Genomic DNA, 20,868 nt, shown 5'->3' with positions numbered 1-20,868 from the left:
TTTTAAGTTTTTTTTTTTTTTTTTTTTTTTTTTTTTGGTTTTAAACAAAATATTAGTCATCAATTAATGATTTTAAGCTAAAAATGACATTTCTGAATAATAAATATAATTACTTTCCTTGTTTTCATGGCTGGGTTGAAACAATAACGGTTGCGCGCCGTCTGTAAACGGGGGTTTCCAGGGTAAAACGGGCAAATTAAAAATAGTTCGGGGGCTTAATGTGCCATGAATCTGCTATGTCAGCATATACACATATTGTTCTATCAAACACAACAATTCTTTTGGCTTAAAATACAGTTACTTTTAAAGAGGAGTGCAAGAGCAGAAACTGCTTTTTCAGTCTTGTCTGTGTTTTCCGCCATATACTAGTATGTGTGTATATATATATATATATATATATATACTAGTATATACACATATACAGTATGTGGGTGTATATGTATTATAGTCTATATTATTAAAGTGCCTGTGACACCATAAAACAAATCTTAAATAGCATCATTATGTAAATTAAAATCATATTCTGAGACGATTCGACTATATACAACAATTTGGGAAAGCGCAGATGACGAGATACAAGTTTTTCAATTTGCCGTTTAGTTACTCCTGTCATTAAAGCGCTCTGGCGCTGCCGTCTGGGTGATGACATCGGCAGAGTAATAATTTCAGCTGATTTAGAATTCGGTCCAATGGGAGAAGGAAGATTCAGAATGAGGAAAATGCAACAGATAGCAGCAAAAAGTTATCGTTGTTTTTATCTCTCTACTCCAATATTTTTACAGGATATTCTTTTTATCTAAGTATTTTTCCCCGATTGCTAAATAAATTTTATGGTCATGACAAATAACAGTGATTTGCTAAATGGAATATGAAATATTTAAAATGCATTCATTCAGTACGACAGGGCTAAATTACTGCATAATGGTCAAAACTGCCGACTTCTTAAACCTCCCGAACGGTATTTTATGCCACAGGAGTTAGTCCGGCTTTTGTCATTTCCCTGCCCTGGCTTCGAAGACTGAGGAAAGAGCATAAACAAAACAGGAGGTATGAGAGCTAGGCGACATGTTAACCCGAGCCGAGCGGCTCTTCCAAGTCTCTTCCTCGCCTTTCAAAAACAAAAAAAACACACAAAACTACCCCGACTAATGTCACACACGGCGGCGGGGGATGATTGTCTTCATCAATCGGCGCAAGTTTCGGCTCATCATTCCCCTGCTGCGGCTCGGCAGGCAGGCAGGCAGTGCTCGTCGCCGGGGACGCAGAGGGGATTGAACACCGAAAATGGCGCATTCTCGGTGGACAAACCGGCTGGCATTGGAGCGCATTGCTGCCTGAGCCCAAGTCGCAAATCGAGAACCGGAGATGAGAGCGGGGGGCTCCCCGGGCCCAAGCCGAGGATAGCGCTCTATAGGCGGGCACGCCTTTATCGGCCAGCGACCATGGTGTGCGACAAGGCGCCATTCGTCGGCCAAGTGGCCATCTCGATGATTAAAACGTTTGCCATGATCCTAGTATTTGAAATAACATAAAACGTACCTCGGTTTTGAAGTCACCATTCGGTTCATTTTCGGTACAGTAAGAAAACAAAATGCAAAATATAAATGTTATGTTATAAATGTATAAATGTAATTGACGTTAACGCCCGTGTCTCATTGCGTTCTCGCAGCGGCCACGTTGTCGCGCCGTTGATGTTTCTGGGTTATACTGTCCTACCGTGTTGGTCCTCATTATACTAGAGAAGACGGAGTAAACATAATCTACACAAAGAAACTGTAACCCGATCGACTCACAGCCTCGAAAAGTAAGGGTTACATTACGCCAGAAACTCGTTCGGTACGCCTCCGTTCCGAACCGAGCACCACGTACCGAAACGGTTCAATACAAATACATGTACCGTTACACCCTTAGCAGTGAGTCAGGTTAAAAATTACATTATTTATTTAATGCTATTTTATATGATCTGCATTTTCAATGTATATATATAAAAAATAATAATTCTAAGCATCAAGAAGGTTTTTTTTTGTTTTTTTTTATAATTTAAATAATTGTTTTTGACATTTGGCGTGTTCTTCTATAATGGAAATGGACTAAAATAATCTTCTAAAGTTGTTGTTTATTTTAAAGTATTTAAATGAGTACCCTATAAAGTTCCCCTTATTTGATCCTTATTTGACGTCATTTGTTCTAATCTTCCCTCGCCATCTTAAGATGTGAACCACGAAATTCGATGCATTTTTAGAAGGCCAGTACCTCGAAACTGTGCATTTCTGCTCTGCATTCCCCTCGTTCCGCTTCCTCCTCCTCCTTGTCACGTTTGCTGAGTCAGCAATATTGAAAGCAGTAGAGAGAATAATAAATCCCCCTGTCTGCTTCAGTCGTCGATCCAAAGCCTAATTCACTTTCTGTGTCTAGTTTTAGGACATTTGTATCGAGAACACGGTCATGATTCGAAACCGACGCGCAGGAGCGACTGCTGATGATTTCCCACGATGCGGCGCGTCAACTAAATGCGCTTTTAACCCATCTGAAAGGCGGATTGGTATAAAGGGCGCCTCGTCAAAACAAGGGGCAGGTAGCGGATAGGTCTGCTTCTAATCGAGCAGAGACGGCGTGTCACACGTCGGATGAGAGATTCAATAAAAGGGCAGCGAGGGCGAGCAACCCTCGAAGGAAAACGTATTTAGTTGCTTATTGTCAGACGTGATGGCGCCTCTGTCACTGCTAATATCTCGCATTTGTAATGGCTTCTTTGAAAGCCAATCACGTCTTTGTGCAGAACACTTGCCACTTTTGCAGCACATTGTCTCGGTCTTGCATCTAAACATTGCATCAACAATGAAATGAACAAGAAAATAATTCTGATTTTCTAGACTAGAACGATATTGGCTTTCATTAAAAGGTAAATGTTTAAATCTGCTGTTCGCTTTCTGTAGCTCTTCATCAGAAGAGCAGCTCTGTGGGAAGTGTCACTTCCTCACCAATGTGAGCTTATTGTGTCCAAAAGGTTTGCAACATTTGTCACTTTCTCCACAGAGCTCATACGTCTCGTTCACGTCGCCATCCTTCACGCTGAATTAAGACCGCTGCTACTCCGAGCTGCCAGGGGCTTTGTGGGGCCTCATTTGCATATTGCTTTTCCATTCAATCAAAGGAAATGCACCTTAGTTTGTTTTTGAGGGTTTTACTAAGTGATTCCAATACAAAGGAGTGAGGTTTTTATGTGATTGCCTGTGGTTGGAGCACGGCAATAAAATTTGATATCTCCGCGTTTGCTGTCATTGATGGCGATAGATATTTGGGAGGGATGGATTGAACGTGTCCCACTGTCAATTGCGTTCAAACATGATTGTCATTCATCCGCAGGACTTGGACAAACCGAGCCCCCCGCAGAAGCCCCTACCCGCAGACCCACTTAACCGGAGCGCCCGACTCGGGCACATTCACGGGAGAGGACCACTACCCATCCCTATCCCCACCGTGCCCAAACCGCTACCCACCCTCCCGTTACCTAGCAGGTCAGTTTGTAGCTTAGCATTCGTTGTTACTATTCAGCTACTGTGAGGAAAATAAGTATTTGAACAGCCTGCAAAGTTCTCCCACTTAGAAATGATGGCTGAGTTTGAAATTTTCATGGTAGGTGCTTGTCCACTGTGAGAGACAATCTAAAAAAAAATCAGAAATCACAGTGTATGATTTTTTTTTAACAATGTATTTGTATTATACTGCTGCTAATAAGTATTTGTACACCTGTCTATTAGGTAGAATTGTGAACCTCAAAGACCTAGTCACCTTTAAAAAAGTCCAACGAATAAGGGAAGTGGAGGTAGACTTTTTAAGTCTGACTTTTTGACCTGTTTGAGGCGGTTAGCAGCTATAGACCCCACTCACCAACGTCACACAATGACGTGTCGCTGTATCCGGCCACCATATTGTCCGTCATTGTTTATCCGTATTCTCAATGGTTTCAATTTGTCGTGCAATTTATAGTGCAATTCATGGAAGCCCCGGTGCTTTCAGACGCTGTAAACTCATTGGATGCGTTGCATAAAAGGCGTTATGTGGAAAAGCTTCAGTCTATCCATTCGCCAGATCCATATTTGATGCCTAAATCGATATTTTTCGACCCGCTGTCTTCGCCGTCTTTGCCTGACATCTGCTACCCTGATATCTAAAACTATCTTGTCCACAGAAACGCAGCCTATTCTCACGTAACTTTGAAAAACTTTAAGAGCAGCACTCTAAGCAACATTACCCCGTGTGACCCTATACTTCCAATTTTCTAAAATGGCGACAATCAACTAGGGCTGTCCCAAACGACTAATTTCCTCCCGATTAGTCAGCCGACTATTTTTAAGATTAGTCAACTAATCTAATAATTTTTTTTTTTTTTTTAACTAATTTAATAATGAATTGTTTGTTGAATCTTATTAATTCACATAAAACATTTTGGAACACCTAAATTCTTTATTAACGTATAAATAAATAACATAAATATCAATAATAAATCACAAACAATGAGGTCAAATGCTGCTGGCATTAACTGGTGCAAACGGAAACACTGTGACTTCACCTTTTTAACAGGAGTCAAAACAATTCTTACTCTTTTTGCGGTATGTCATTGTCTATATTGTTCTAAATGTTAAAATGAATTGCAATGTCCCGGACAATCATTTTCAGAATACTTTGTGTGAGAGTTCAGATGATCTTTCCGGTGTGCATTCCGCATTTTTTGGGGAGGGGAAAAACTGTTCAACTTTTGTTTGTTTTAACCTGAAGATAACGCAGAGGGCACACTGAAATATTACCACAATTATTTTGAATGAAAGGCACACATACCCACAGTAACAAAAATTAAGTATATAGTATTAATTTTATAGTATACTACTATATGTAAAACTTTATAATATTAAATAACTAACATTAGTGCAGTCATGGATTACAGTAAGCAGGCCAGTGGTGTTTCCATATATATTTTTTTATTCGGGCTGTCAAACGATTAAAATTTTTAATCGAGTTAATTACAGCTTAAAATTTAATTAATCGTAATTAATCGCAATTAATCGCAATTCAAACCATCTATAAAATATACCATATTTTTCTGTAAATGATGTATATATATTCTGTAAAATCTTGGAATGGAAAGATAAGACACAAGATGGATACATATACATTCAACATACGGTACATAAGGACTGTAGTGGGCATTTTACTCTACTGTCATTTAAATCTGTCTATGCTGTCCTCACTCCGAAGCGTCTACTTTTTCCAAAGCTAGACAGCTAGTGAACGACGCCTTAATAATCAGACTTCTTCCTTTTTCATCTGATTTATTAATAAAATGGCTTCAAACCATTGTCCTCTTTAGACCGTCGTAAAACTACAAAAAAAAAAGTACACAAGCATTGCATTAGCAACAACGTTAGCTTAGCACGCTATACAGGTTCACTAAACATAAACAAAAAGCGTCTCATACAAAAAATATAACATTTTGCTTACTAACATAATATGTACATTCTTTACAACAACCATACTTACGGACAAATCTTGTCCAAGGATCATATAAGCACAACATTACAACGTAGGCGTCAGCCCGAGACGTCGTGCAGCCACTGGCAAGAAAACAATAAACCATGTCGCAAAGCGACCACAAGAGGTCGCTCTTAGACAGCACAAAACGCCTTGCTGTAAAACTTCCCAAAAGGCAGAATACTGTCTGAGCGGGACATGTGCGTTAATTGCGTCAAATATTTTAACGTGATTAATTTAAAAAATTAATTACCGCCCATTAACGCGATAATTTTGACAGCCCTAATTTTTATATTATGTATATACAGGATATATGCATATATTTTCCTTAAGTGTGAGCTTCCATAATCCTAATAAATTTAATAATAATTTGAAAAAATTTATAATTATATTAATTATTTTATTAAATAAAAATGCGCGTTGATACGACGCACATAAAGGCAACTTTCATTTAAAACATCGTTAGAGAGTTGTATGGACTTACAATCCGCTAGCTTATTGTTTCTTGTTGTCTTCGAAAATTATACTTGGGTGACGGCGCTTCAAGTGTTCGTTTATAGCCGACGTGCTACCGTGGTATGCGAGCTTAGCTTAGCAAAGAGTACACACAGTGGCACCCTCCATATTTTCCTTGAAATAATTCCAGGCTCTGGTTATTCTGGTCCGCTTTTTTGGCTTTATGCCGCTTTCACGTGTAACCACCTCTGCCCTTTTTGGGAATTGGCGGTGTTACTCCTCACCAGCGATTCACTTGGCTCGTTGTTGTCGGTTCGTCTGGGTTCGTCCGATTTCCTCCTCGGGAAGGCGGCGGCGTGCATAAAAACACCGAGAGGCGTCGGATGGCTCTTTAAGGATACGTTTATTGACCAAATCAAAAACGTGGGGGATGAAGCCACTCAACTAGGCGCTACTCGCGCACTTTTCCAACTCGCCGATCTCGCTCCCTCTCTCTCGCTCGCTCGCCCACTTTCTTCCTCTTTGCTCAATCTGACAACGCCGGGCACATTGAAATAACAGCGGCCCCCTTGGGGGTGCCAGTAACAACCGCTTGTATCGCGAGCACCTGCCATTCTACACTTTATCCGCATGTAATTTTTTTTAACCTGTCATTACCCGTCGACGGTATGTTTTGCCTGTCGACGCATTTACGTCATCGATGACGTTGATAACATCGACTAGTCGGGACAGCTCTACAATCAACTAAAAAAAAAAGTTGACTGCGATGGCCGACGCTTCAAGGATAGGTGGATATTGGACTATTTCTTCAATAAAATACGCAACAACTGTGTCTACCTCATCTGCAAAGAGACAATCGCTGTTTTCAAAGAGTTCGATGTGACGCGATATTACCAAACAAGACACGCTGACATGTACGACAACATTACAGGGAAGATACGCAGCGAGAAATTAAAGCAACTTGAAGCTAGTTTAATTTCACACCAGCAGTACTTCGCAAGAGCCCGAGTGTCGAAAGAGAACGCCACAAAGGTGAGATGGTTGAGATTATGAATTAAAAATAATAATAATAAAGCAAATGTGACACAGAAGGGCTTGCTAAAATTTGTTTGAATATATTGTTTTACGTAAAAAATAATAATAAAGCAAATGTGACACAGAAGGGCTGGCTAAAATTTGTTTAAATATATTGTTCTACGTAAATCAGCCAAGGTAGCCCCACACATTTTTACCACACCAAATCTGGCCCCCTTTGCAAAAAGTTTGGACACCCCTGTTTAACTGATGATCCGTAGACGAGGCCAGCTTCTTTCACTTGGTACCAGCTAAATATTATTAAAAAAATAATGATAGGAAGAAATAAACATCTTGAATTTGAAACTATGTTGTCGGTGATAAGCCTTGCAATGATCTTAATTGTGGTTGTCAGCCCAAAACCCTCTAAATATATATTAAAGGCATCTTACCAGATATAAAATGACTACTACATAATCTGTGGTGATCGTTTGGTGCCCAGTTTTCTCGTCAAATTGCAGCAGTCCATCTCACTCTCCTCTCCGGGTCTCTCGGAATACGGTAGAACTTCAAGTCTCTCCATCTGTCTTCTCTGTTACTGCAACCAACCGCCACACACGCCTTCACCATTTTGATTATTAATGTTAACGAGCAGAAAAACACACCATAATAGGAGGAATTTACGTAGCGGTAATGTGTAAACACGGCGAGCTGACGGACAATATGGCGCGGAGGCGTGGTTGTGACGTCATGTGAGTGGGGTCTATATAAACACCTGTGCACCCTATAATCAAGAAGTCTCCAATTACTCACATGGTCAAGACCAAAGAGCTGTCCAAAGACACCAGAGAAGAAATTGTCGACCTCTGCAAGGCTGAAAAGGGTTACGGGGCAATTGCCAAACAGCTTGGTGATATAAGATCCACTGTTAGAGCAATTATTAGAAAATGGAAGAAGCCAACATGACTGTTAATCTCCCTCGGACTAGGGCTCCATGCAAGATCTACCTTGTAGGGCAGGGGTCCCCAAACTTTTTCCTGTGAGGGCCACATAACCCTTCTCTTCTCTGATGAGGGGCCGGGGTCAGTTTGTAACAGAAAAAGTGTGACGATTGCAGGAGTGCCTAAATGTATAAATGTATTGTTTTTCAGAAAGCCACAATCAAATAACCCTTTCTGGATTCTTCACGGAACCAAAGTAAATAAAATAAAAATGATATAATATAATATAGTATAATATAATATAATTAGGGCTGTCAAACGATTAAAATTTTTAAGCGAGTTAATCACAGCTTAAAAATTAATCGTAATTAATCGCAATTCAAACATCTCTAAAATATGCCTTATTTTTCTGTAAATTATTGTTGGAATGGAAAGATAAGACACAAGACGGATATATACATTCAACATACTGTACATAAGTACTGTATTTGTTTATTATAACAATAAATCAACAAGATGGCATTAACATTAATATTCTGTCAAAGCAATCCCTGGATAGAACGACTTGTAGTTCTTAAAAGATAGATTTTAGTACAAATTATAGAAATTTTATGTTAAAACCCCTCTTAATGTTTTCGTTTTAATAAAATTGGTAAAATTTTCAATCAAAAAAATTAACTAGTAGCTCACCATTGTTGATGTCAAGAATTACACAATGCTCATGGTGCACAAAATCAGTCGCACCCAAGCGCCAGCAGAGGGAGACAAAAAACACAAGTAACAAGTGGACATGACACTGCTGTCATTTTAATCTGTTTGAGCGGGGCATATGCGTTAATTGCGTCAAATATTTTAACGTGATTAATGAAAAAAATTAATTACCGCCCGTTAACGCGATAACTTTGACAGCCCTTAATATAATATAATATAATATAATATAATATAATCAGGGGTGCACATAATTTTTTTGCCCAGGTTCTCAGAGGAGGACCTGGAGATGTGACTTGGTCCTCATTGAGCTTGAGAGCCGACCCACCTGATGCGATAAATTTATGACAAGCTTTACTTAGAGCCAATTAACTTTGATTAATTATGTTAACAGTTAATGCTTGATTAACATCAACTGGCACAACAAAATTGCCATTACTTTGAAGTGAAATGTAAAGAAATAAACATAAAAGCACCAATTCAAAATAAAGGGCATTATGCGGCTCCCACATTAACTCCAAGCCTTTTTAAAAGTGGGATGTCCTCCTCATAAGACCTCATTGAACGTGTATGTTTAGCTTTGTAAAATGCGAGCAAAAACACGTTTGTCAGTGCATGTCGCTGTTCATTACCTTTATTCCGCCCTATTCCGCCACATGTCCATAGGGCGAGTGGGGTCGTGTTTGACATCGATAGTTTGCTTAATTGCCACATGCTCTCTGTTTTTTTCGTGCTTTTCAAAGTTTGGATGGCTGAAATTCTTTGACCCTACATAAAATGCGTTGCTCTAATCGGCGACATTGGGATTCTCACGGCACATTTTGTACCGCATTTCCGTGCGAGCATCATTCGCTTCTAGCCATGGTACCTCCTGTAGCCACTTTTCAGCAAAAGTCCTTTTTTTCGGTAGCTCCGGTGACGTCTCTGTCATCTGTCTGTCTTTTGACGGGGGTGGGGGAACACGGAAGTAATTACTCAGTGTGGCCTGCCTCATCGACATTTTGAGAAGTTATTTTCTCGTGTCCGCCGCAAATAGTGGTCAGCCATCGGTACGCAAAAGCGTATGGAAGCCGTTGAGGGCCAGCGCATTTGTCTACGTCCAGTACGCATGTGCGGACCACTTATGTGCACCCCTGAATATAATATAATATAATATAATATCATGTAATATAATATAATAATACTGTATTAATTAAATAGATAATAACCAAATAACCATTGCTCAGTTCTTCACAGAAAAAAGCCAGGACATAAATAACTCTATTGGGGAAAAAAAAAAAAAAAAAAAAAAATTTTTTTTTTTTTTTTACATTTTTTTTTGTTTTTTTGTTCAGGGGGCCGGACCAAATGTGGCTGCGGGCCGTATCCGGCCCGCGGGCCGTAGTTTGGGGACCCCTGTTGTAGGGTCTCAATGATCGTAAGAATGGTGAAGAATCCGCCAAGAACTACACAGGAGAAACTGGTCAATGACCTGAAAGGAGATGGGACCACCATTTCCAAGGTTGCTGTTGGTAATACACTAAAGCCTGAGTTATGCTTCTGCTTTGCAGGGACGGCGTAGTGACGATGTAGGCATTAATGAGCATTCGATAGTTCTGCGGCAAGGGAACGCGTTGCTCTGTAATTCACCGCCCAGCCACTAGAAGGGTATTGCGTTTCGTTTGTGTGGTTTTCTTCCGGTTAGACCAGGGGTCCCCAACCGCTAGGCCGCGGACCGGTACCAATCCATGGCGCATTTGGTACCGGGCCACAAAAGAAATGATAATTTATTAATGACTGTATAATGGCCAAATTAACTTTGGCCTGTGCCCCTTAACACACCAGTATCCCTGTCTACTCTAGATATCATTCTACAAGATGGAATTTTGTCATAGAAATCCATTGATTGGACTGCTAGCAGTACATCTTGTTTTGTATATGGCGGAAAACACTCAGGTGACTTAAAGTTCCGCTCTGAGACCCCCAATTTGGCCAAATTTCAAAATTGTCCTACATGCATGTGTGATACATCATAGGAAAGCTTAAAATCTCAATTTTCTGGGGGAAGAAAATTTTTGAACACGAGGGCATTTAAAAAAAGAAAACATTTTTAAACAACAAAACCCTAACTGAAGGCGAGAGCAGAATTAAAGACGCCATGATTTTAGCGATATATTATCCCGTACTTTCCTTGTTTCGAACCAAAAACTCCATATAGCACGTATCACCAAGTGTCAAGACACAGCTGTGAATGGCCACAGACAGATTTTTTTTTTTCTATTTTATGGGTGAAACATGGTGATATAACAAGGGTCGCGATGCAGAAATCGCAGACAAGAAGGAGTGGTTGAGATTTTCTTTTTCATACAGTTACCCTTTTAAAGGTTATTTTTCAATTTTTCATTGTTTGGATCGATTATTTATCTTCTAACATATCGGGGAAAATTCGACAGTAACAAAAACAATACAATTAAGCGATAGTTATGAGGTAGATATCCGTGACTTTTTTACAGACACTATTTTTTTCATTGTGACGTCATTTGATTAAAAGTTTAAAATATGCGAGTGAATAATTTTTTATGTTTTTTTTTTTTTAATTATTATTATTATTAAACGAAATATTAGACATCAATTATGGATTCCAAGCTAAAAATGACATACATTTTGAATAATAAATATAATTAATTTACCTTCGTTTTATGACTGGATTGAAACAAAAGCGGTTGCGCGACGTCTGTAAACGGGGGCTTCCAGGGTAAAACGGACAAATTAAAAATAGTTCAGGGGTTTAATGCACCATGAATCTGCTATGGTGGCATATAGACATATTGGTCTATCAAACACAACAGTTCTTTTGGCTTAAAATACAGCAGTTTATTTTATAGAGGGTTGCAAGAGCAGAAACAGATTTTTCAGTCTTGTCTGTGTTTTCCGCCATATCTATGAGGGCTTGTCCTCGATAATAATGTCTGACGTAGGGCGGGCGAATCACATTTGTCCCCCGGAAATAATTAACCCCCACACTAGACTGACTGAAACCCAGACGTCTTTGGACAGATTTCTTTACGGGGAAAAGGGCACCTGACGAGCCAGAAGATGAGCCTACAACCTCGAAGAAAATAAAATCTACGCTACTTCCCAATCACTAAAGACCTACGAACTGCGAAGGAGTGGATTCTTGACCCGTTTGTGAATAAACCGAGTGATTCGAGCATGTCTGTGCAACAGGAGGATCAATTTGTAGAGATCACAAATGACCGCGACCTTAAACGTACATTTGAGACAACAACTCTACCGAGGTTCTGGATTAAAGTCATTCCGGAATATCCTGACATCGCCAGGAGAGTATTGAAAACCGTGCTACAATTTCCAACATCGTATCTTTGTGAAGAGGGCTTATCTCGCTCTCCCATCACACATTAATGAGACCATCTCGTCCCAATGAAACAAGCTCAGGCCTCCCACTGATTCAGCGGGTGAGTCATATTTTCTCTGCACTTAACACGACGGGGCTAAAGACAAATGTTATTTTATATTTGCTGTATTTTTCTGCCACACATTGCCGGTGTTCTGACAAATTTTGCATGTGCGTGACATTAAAAATGGCCGCGAATGCAGCGATTCCAAATTACACACTACAAACTTTCTTCAAAGAAAGGAATATTAACTTACATTTGCCATGTTAGCTGCACACAACAACTGCTCTCGCTTAACAACTTCGCCGTGTCGTTAAGCATTAAAATACGCCATTTTCATGTTGCACATGTATGTTTATGATGTAAATAGTTTTTATTAGCACCGTTGGATAACACTGAGAGTCCAACTAAATATAAAAGAGGGCTTTTTCACCGCTAAAAAAGCTTTGGGAGCAAAATTTTATAAGGGTGCAAAATTTCACAGAACACCAGTCCGTGAAAAAAAGACCCAAATCACACAGTCCGTGGTGCAAAAAAGGTTGGGGCCCCTGGGTTAAACAACAACGGCAACGGAGATGGAATGTGGATCTTCAGCTCATCAACATTGAACAACAAGTGTTGATCATACAAATGTTGAAGCGCAGGCAACGCAGAAGACTGTTGCGGAGGTGGTCTGTCATACTGTTGATGCCGCACAGAGTCTGGCAGTCACCTTACGAATTCTAGCACCGGGTGGAAGCCAACAAGCTGCGTTGTCCAGCGTTTTGTCCGATTTTTTTTGCCGTGTTCTACAACCAGCCAGTAGGAAGCCATAGCAGATTTGTGGCAGCTATGGAACTTCACAATTCACAAACTGCGTTGGAAGCCTTGATGGTAAACACATTATCATCAAAGCACCGAGGCACTCTCAATTCGTGACTCTCAAAACGTCACTTCAATCAAAAAAAAAAAAAAAATGTGTTTGAATGCAAAAATAAATTTGAAACTCAAAAAAATATATTTGAAAACTAGTTTTCTTTGATTATTATTATTTTATTTTATTTTATTTTATTTTTTTTTTTGATTTAAGTCGTTTTTTTTTTTTTTTTTTTTTTTTTTTTTTAATTGAAACACCATTTTTGATTGAAGTCATGTAATTTTGGGTTTGGACCACATTTTGGCTAGGACATTTGTGTCTTTATTATTCAATCAAAAAATAAGTTGCTTCAAACAAAAAAATATATATTTTCAAAAAAATCATTTCAATTAAAAAAATTTTAAAATTCAATCGTAGAAAAAGGTTTGAATGTGAAAAAATATTTGAGACCCAGAAATTCGCATTTGAACACTTTATTTTTCATTCAAACTGTTTTCTTTGATTGAAGCAATCCTTTTTGTGTTTGAGCCATAGTAGGGGTACGACTTTTGTGTCTAAATCATTCAATCGCAATAAAAGTTGCTTTAATCAAAAAACTTATTTTTAATCAAAGAAAAAAAATAATTTGCAAAAATATATATTTTTTGAAAATATATATTTTTTTATTTGAAATATATATTATTGAATTGTCACTTTTTTTGAAAAGCAAAAAGTTTTAAACTTTTTTTTTTTTTGGAAGTTGGAAAAAGTTTTAAACACACTTTTTTTTTTTAAGTGGAAAAAGTTTTGAGGGCACTGTTTTTTTGATTGAATCATTTTGACACAAAGATTCAACTTCAACGCTAGTTCCGGTGAGTTTGAGTGGCAGGTGATTACGCCAAAGGCATTAATGTATGAAGCAAGAGTAATGGCCACCAGGGCTCCATCCAGCCATCGGAGTCTCCTGGAGTCCAAGCCGAATATAGGGCACCAGTACGGGGGTGTGACATCGGCATTTCACCGAAGTACAGTGCCCTGCTGCTTAATGTGATTCAACACGGCGAACTTCACTCGCTGAACTGACGTGACGATTGGCAATTGGTTCCAACCGGACTGTCCGCGACGCGCCGTTACGGGAGTGGTCGGCAAGTGGCCCGACACTAGCCTGCCCAGTAAGCGAGTGGACTACCGGCGAGTCTCCGGCGTCCACGCCGGGAGCCCCGTCGCTTCAGCTTTGAATGAGTGTCGTGTCATTCGCGGGCCGTCCACTCGACAGCCGGCCTCCGCGCCTGGGGGGTGATATCGGGGTCCGACCAGTGTGCCGCGACAGGGCAACGTACCGTCGCGGGTACTCCGGTGAAATGCCGATGTCACACCCCCGCACCGGTGCCCTATATTCGGCTTGGACTCCAGGAGACTCCGATGGCTGGATGGAGCCCTGGTGGCCATTACTCTTGCTTCATACTTTTATGCCTTTGGCGTAATCACCTGCCACTCAAACACACCGGAACTAGCGTTGAAGTTGAATCGTTGTGTAAAAATGATTCAATCGAAAAAAAAGTGCCTTCAAAACTTTTTCCACTTCAAAAAAAAAAAAAAAAGTGTGTTCAAAACTTTTTCCACTTTGGGGGGGAAAAAAAAAAAAAAAGGTTAAAACTTTTTGCTTTTCAAAAAAAGTGACATTTCAATAAAAAATATATATATTTCAAATAAAAAAATATATTTTCCAAAAAATATATATTTTTGCTAATGATTTTTTTCTTTGATTAAAAATAAGTTTTTTGATTGAAGCAACTTTTATTGCGATTGAATGATTTAGACACAAATGCCCTACCCTTAATATGGCTCAAACACAAAAAGAATTGCTTCAATCAAAGAAAACAGTTTGAATGAAAAATAAAGTGTTCAAATGCGAATTTCTGAGTCTCCATTTTTTTTTCACATTCAAACCTTTTTTTCTACGATTGAATTTTTTGAAATTTTTGATTGAAGTGATTTTTCTTTTGAAAATATATATTTTTTGTTTGAAGCAACTTATTTTTTGATTGAATAATAAAAACACAAATGTCTTAGCCAAAATGTGGCCCAAACGTAAAATTACATGACTTCAATCAAAAATGGTGTTTCAATAAAAAAAAGACTTGACTTAAATTTAAAAAAAAAAAGAAAAAAAATTCAAAAAAAAAATAGTTTTCAAATATATTTTTTTGAGTTTCAAATTTATTTTTGCATTCAAACATTTTTTTTGATTGAAGTGACGTTTTCTTCGATTGAAAATATATTTTTTGATTGAAGCAACTTTTTATTTGATTGAAGCAACTTTTTTTTATTGAATAATACAGACACAAATCTACCTCCATATTATTGAAGATTAAACATCAAAACAACTCTTTTGACACCAAACCTGTGCTTTTTTTCCCCATATACTTCAAGTGTAAAATGTAAAAAGGTCAAAGACTCAAAGCAAAGTAAAGTGCACCAACCAAAAATACGACAAAGTGATAAAAAAGCTGGCAGTTTTTGGCCGCCTTTATCACCACTTCATGTGGCCAGTCAGTTCCGAACACACACATACTTGTCTTGGAGGTTCTTCCATTTTTTTATGCATTTGCTGACCTCCAGCCCCTTATTTTCAGCTATCTCCTTTCACAAATTGCTTGCCATTTGGCAATCTTTATAATGTCTTGACTAAACATTGTACAGGTGATCATACTTGCGGACTTCTTCAATTATCCTCTTGTCGGCTTGGTCAATTTTTGAGTGTAGCGCAAAAATGTTTGTAAATTGCGGCGATTTTGCGCTGAACCGAAAACAACAGTTTGAACGGACCAATCACGGTCCATTTGCGTCAAATCACCACTAGTAGTCAGGATTATGTGGAGGCGCAAGTCAGGCTGCAGCAAAGGGTCGTAAATCGGGTCTACCTTGACCGCGTAGGTCTGCCGCAGAAGCATAACTCAGCCTTAAGACGTCACGGTTTAGAATCATGCATGGAATGGAAGGTTCCCCTGCTTAAACCAGCACATGTCCAGGCCCGTTTTAAGTTTGCCAACGACCATTTGGATGATCCAGAAGAGTCATGGAAGAAAATCATCTGGTCATATGAGATTAAAATGGAACTTTTTGGTCTTAATTCAACTCAGTGTTTGGAGGAAGACGACTGATGAGTACCATCCCAAGAACACCATCCCAACTGTGAAGCATGGGTGTGGTAGCATCATGCTTTGGGGGTGATTTTCTGCACACGGGATTGGAAGACTGCACTCTATTAAGGATCTGATGACCAGGACCATGTATTGTGAGATTTTGGCGAATAATCTTCTTCCTTCAGTTAGAGCATTGAACAAAGGTCGTGACTGGGTCTTCCTACATGTCAATGGCCTGAAGCAGACAGCCAGAATTACCAAGGAGTGGCTTCGTAAAAAGCATATCAAGGTTGTCAATGAGGGGCCTAGCCAGTCTCCGGACCCAAACCCAAAAGAACATCTTTGGAGGAAGCTCAAACTTTGTGTTTCTCAGTGACAGCCCAGAAACCTGATTGATCAAGAGAAGATCTGTGTGGAGCAGTGGTGCAAAATCCCTGCTGCAGTCTGTGCAAAACTTGTGAAAAGTTACAGGAAACCTTTGACCTCTATAATTGTAATCAAAGGCTACTGTACTAAATATTAACATTGATCTTCTCAGGTGTTCAAAGTAGAGATGTCCCGATCCGATATTTGGATCAGATCGGACGCCGATATGGGCAAAAAAATGCACATCGGTATCGGATCGGAACACGGAAAAATTCCGATCCAGACTTCCGATCAATTTTTTGTTAAAGTCCGGTCCGGGTTTTCCAGCGCACCGAGTTACAAAATCCATTCCAGTTTTTGCTTCGGTTTCCCTAAAATTCGGTCCGCGTTTTACAGCACACCTTTAACACACTACATTTACATTACAGTCTCCCAATTTACCGAGAGACTTTATCGGTAAAAATGTCAGCTGTGTGGGATCATTTCACCTTAAAGGACGACAAGGACGAAGAGGCAGAGTGCAACATATGCCACAATAAAGTCAAGTGGTTAAGCTGTAAGAAGTTTTAATACAACCAACCTAATCAAGCATTTAGCGAAATACCACCACAAACAATATGAGGAGTATGTTAAGAAAACCGAAGACAAAAAGAAAGGTCCTACGCAACTAACACTGGCAGAAACTTTTGCTATGCGTGACAAACTGGCACTCGACAGTCCCAAAGCCCAGGGAATAACAAGAGTCATTGCCGGAGAATTCATTCTGGATGACGAGCCATTATCTCACGTGAGTAAAGACGCACCATCCAACACTCAGAACCACGGTACAACATGCCCAGCCGTCATTACATCCTTGAGCGATTCGGCCGTGGAAGATTCGAGAACGATTCATAAACATCCAAATTCCGATTATTGAAATATGTCAACTAAAGCGGAACTAATACACAGCGCGGTCTTCGGGACGCAATGAGAAACTGACCGCATTGCGTCCCGAAAGTAAGCATAATGCTTTTCATAGACCCGGGTAATGCCAATGCTCAACCCACGGCTTTAGCTCAACTCATGCCGCTGGATAAAAAACACAAGAATACCTGACTGCTGCTGACAGCCGATACAAACGACTTCAACGTCGTTTTACTGGAGATAATAGATATCATATGTATATAGAACTAGATGCTACACGACAGACACGACTGCGTTAGCAACATTGAAGTATTGAAAACCAGATGCGTTAGTAAACAGCCGCCATCTTAAAGCAGAAGACTTCCCTAGTAGGCTGTTGTGAACCTTCCAAACGAACCTAATTAACTTTTTATCTAAAATACTCCTAAATCGGCAAAATCTTGACTTGAATCTATCTTCAAAACAGTTGTAAAACTTTCACATGTCGAAAGTAGACAGAAGGGAAATTATGGAATAAGGGGAGCAATTTTAACAACTTTAACAGTTGATTCACAAAATTAAATGAATTGAATGTAGTTTAAAGCTGCTGATACAGAATGGGGACTTGAGTATTTTATTTACCGTTTTAAAATGTTAACTTGATACTGAAATAGTCATTTATTTAAACCTGAGAGCCTTTTTATACAATTTTTGTAACTAATGCATGAAACATTGAAAGCATCTAATAGCTTGGGGGATTTGTGGGATTTTCCACTGAGGTTGTTGGTGTGTTTTGCTTTTTTAAGACAGTTTACAATATTATTTGCACGTTTTACTGACTGACTATGCCATTTCTGTTTGTTATTTATAATGTTTTGTGTTTGTCACTGAATAAACAGGTCAGTTTCGTGTTACCAACCATTGTGTGTTATTCAAACTCACCTAATTCAGCTGGCTAGTTGTTATCAAGAGTACTAAAACCTTTTTCAACATGAGTCTGACAAGAGGAGGCTAAATAACTTTAAACTTTAACACATGCTCAGATAGGTCGGTATCGGCCAGTATCGGTATCGGATCGGAAGTGCAAAACAATATCGGTATCGGATCGGAAGTGCAAAAACCTGGATCGGGACATCCCTAGTTCAAAGACTTATTTGCAGCAATATAATACCAAAAAAATGTTTTTAAAAAGATCATACACTGTGATTTCCGGATTTTTAATCTATTTTTTATCTTTTTTTTTAATAGTCTTTCAAAGTGGACAAGCACTTACCATGAAAATTTCAAACCCGCCCATCATTTCTAAGTGGGAGAACTTGCAAAATCGCAGGGTGTTCACTTATTTTCCTCACTGTATCTAAAAAAGACTTATGTCTTTTGTTGTTGCTTTCAGACCCGCACCCATGTTGCCATACAGACCGCCAAAGACCCCCAAAGACTGCTGAGCAGAGAGCGTCTTTCTGGCGATCTCACTTTATTTGCACTAATTCATCCCCAAGGCTCAGCTGGACTGGTTGTCATGCCTAAAATGGACATCCAGTACGTGAAAAGAGCGGCGGAAGATTTCTTGTGACACTTTTTTTGAACATTTGGAAGAAGAAAAAAGACACTGACGAGTCGTCGGTGGTGCTCTCCCACTTAAAGGTGCTCAATCTTGTCCTCGCTCAGGTACCAATGGACTATTTATTCTTTTTTGTGTGTGTGTGTGAACTCCTACACACTGGGAAAATTATATGAAGTGTTTTATACATTTAAGAAGGAAAACGTAAGTATTTTATAATGTCATGTGCAAGGACAAAAGGGAAACGAGTGAGTTTTTCCTTAACAAAAAAAAAATAAAACATGACTTTTGATGGATTAATTGTTGGAAAAAAAAGATATTTGATATTTCATGTTTACCTTTCCCAAACTAACCAACTCATCATGACACCACTTATTTTGGAGTTTACATCCAAGCGTGATGATGTCATCGGCACATTTGTCCGTCCAGCGAATTTCTTTTTTGTCACCACAGCGTTATTGCACTTTTCCCAAATGTGTTTTCTTTTTGCTTTTTTTTTAATCAGTCTTCTGCGACGCGTGCAAGTAGGGAAACATCACAGTGTGGAATACTTGTTCAATTTTGTCTTGATGGCGCTTCTACATCTCAAAATGTGCTGTGTTTTCTTTGCATAAAGGAAAAATACGCATTAAGGGCCACTGAGTGGGTGTTTTGCGTGTTTTATTGTTTATCCAAACCATGTGACTCCTTCCAACCAATCAGCAAGTAGCTAGATGTAAAATTTATTGATCATGAAATAAATTTTACTATGGTAATAGCGTGTATAGTATAGTAATACCGTGTGTATAATTGTATGTACATGGTTGCAGTAACCCTCCATAACGTACATGCAAACCTGTTACTGTATGTCTTAAACAAAAATATTGTCCAACACTGCCACCTTGTGTATTGGGCGAGTTATTGCGAATCCTATTCCACAACCATCTTTGGCACAACTACATAATAGACAGGTTATTAACAACAGTACTTCAATGTATCTTGAGCAGGTAGGACAGAACTATATAAACAATAATAATAAACATTTTTTTACTCAACATGTACACAGATACGTTTAGAAAACTCCAAACAAAAAGGACATTAACTCATTCACTCCCAGCCATTTTCACCGGCGCAACCCCCTTCGCTCCCGACCGTTTTACTGGATTTTGACTGATTTTGCTATTGCTATATAGACATGGAACCCACCAAAAGAAAGATTACTCTCTTCTTTCAGCAGAAAAAAAAGAAAATAGCTTAGTCTGAGCAATTTTCCAATTTCTGATGAAAAAACAGAGAAATTGAGCTTTTTGTAAACGCGTACATTTCAAACATAACTTTGACTTTAACACAGCTATTTTTTTGCTTCCCGTTACATCCCAAACATCTGAATGTTTTCCTACATTAACATAATAATTAAAGATGTCCCACTCGATCGGGTCCGATCACGTCATTTTCAAAGTATCGGAATCGGCAAAAAAATATCGGACATGCCTTTTTTTCAATATATATATATTTTTTTTATTTAAATCGTTTTCTAATTGTATATAACGTTGAAGACAAAATGTCTTACACTCATCCAGAGTAGTTTTGGCTTAAAGTAGGGCTATCAAATTTATTGCGTTAACGGATGTAATTATTTTTTCCTTAATTAATCACGTTAAATAATTAACGAATACGCTGCTCGACCCACTCACGCATTGTCGCGTCCAATCTATAAAGGCGCCGTTTTACCAATATATAGAGCTAAACGCAGTGTATGAGTAGTGAGAATTTCGACAGCCTTTGGAGCCTTTTTTTATTTGGCTAAAGCCTTACATTCCCTCTCTCAACAATTAAAATTAACGTGGGAGGCAATGTTAGGAAGAAAGGTGGTAGTTGATCATTTTCTTAACACCCTGTGTTCTTTCCCAACGCAGAGAAGATATATCAATTGGTGCCCCCACGCACAGTCATGGTTGCACTTCCCATCCTGCATTTGGGTTGAATGGCAGCAGTATCATTTACTGAAAGCTCAACAAATACACTAGATGGCAATCTTTTGTCACAATATACAAAG

At 39.0% G+C, this 20,868-nt stretch overlaps 1 protein-coding gene across 3 annotated transcripts in view; it reads left to right on the top strand.

Moving 5' to 3' along the window:
• The window catches only part of adam12b (ADAM metallopeptidase domain 12b), a 126,804-nt gene extending 106,213 nt beyond the window's left edge, over positions 1-20,591 (top strand). For all 3 annotated transcript variants that reach the window (XM_057848889.1, XM_057848888.1, XM_057848887.1), the window contains 2 exons: positions 3,367-3,518; positions 18,666-20,591. In XM_057848889.1, the coding sequence (XP_057704872.1) occupies positions 3,367-3,518; positions 18,666-18,717 (204 nt within the window). In that variant the 3' untranslated portion in view covers positions 18,718-20,591. The remainder of the gene's footprint in view (positions 1-3,366; positions 3,519-18,665) is intronic.
• The last annotated feature ends 277 nt before the right edge of the window (positions 20,592-20,868 follow it).

Source organism: Corythoichthys intestinalis, chromosome 10 (genome assembly GCF_030265065.1).
Source record: "Corythoichthys intestinalis isolate RoL2023-P3 chromosome 10, ASM3026506v1, whole genome shotgun sequence".
Taxonomy (NCBI): domain Eukaryota; kingdom Metazoa; phylum Chordata; class Actinopteri; order Syngnathiformes; family Syngnathidae; genus Corythoichthys; species Corythoichthys intestinalis.
Note: the sequence above shows the minus strand (reverse complement) of the source record. Positions and strands in the feature narration are given on the sequence as shown.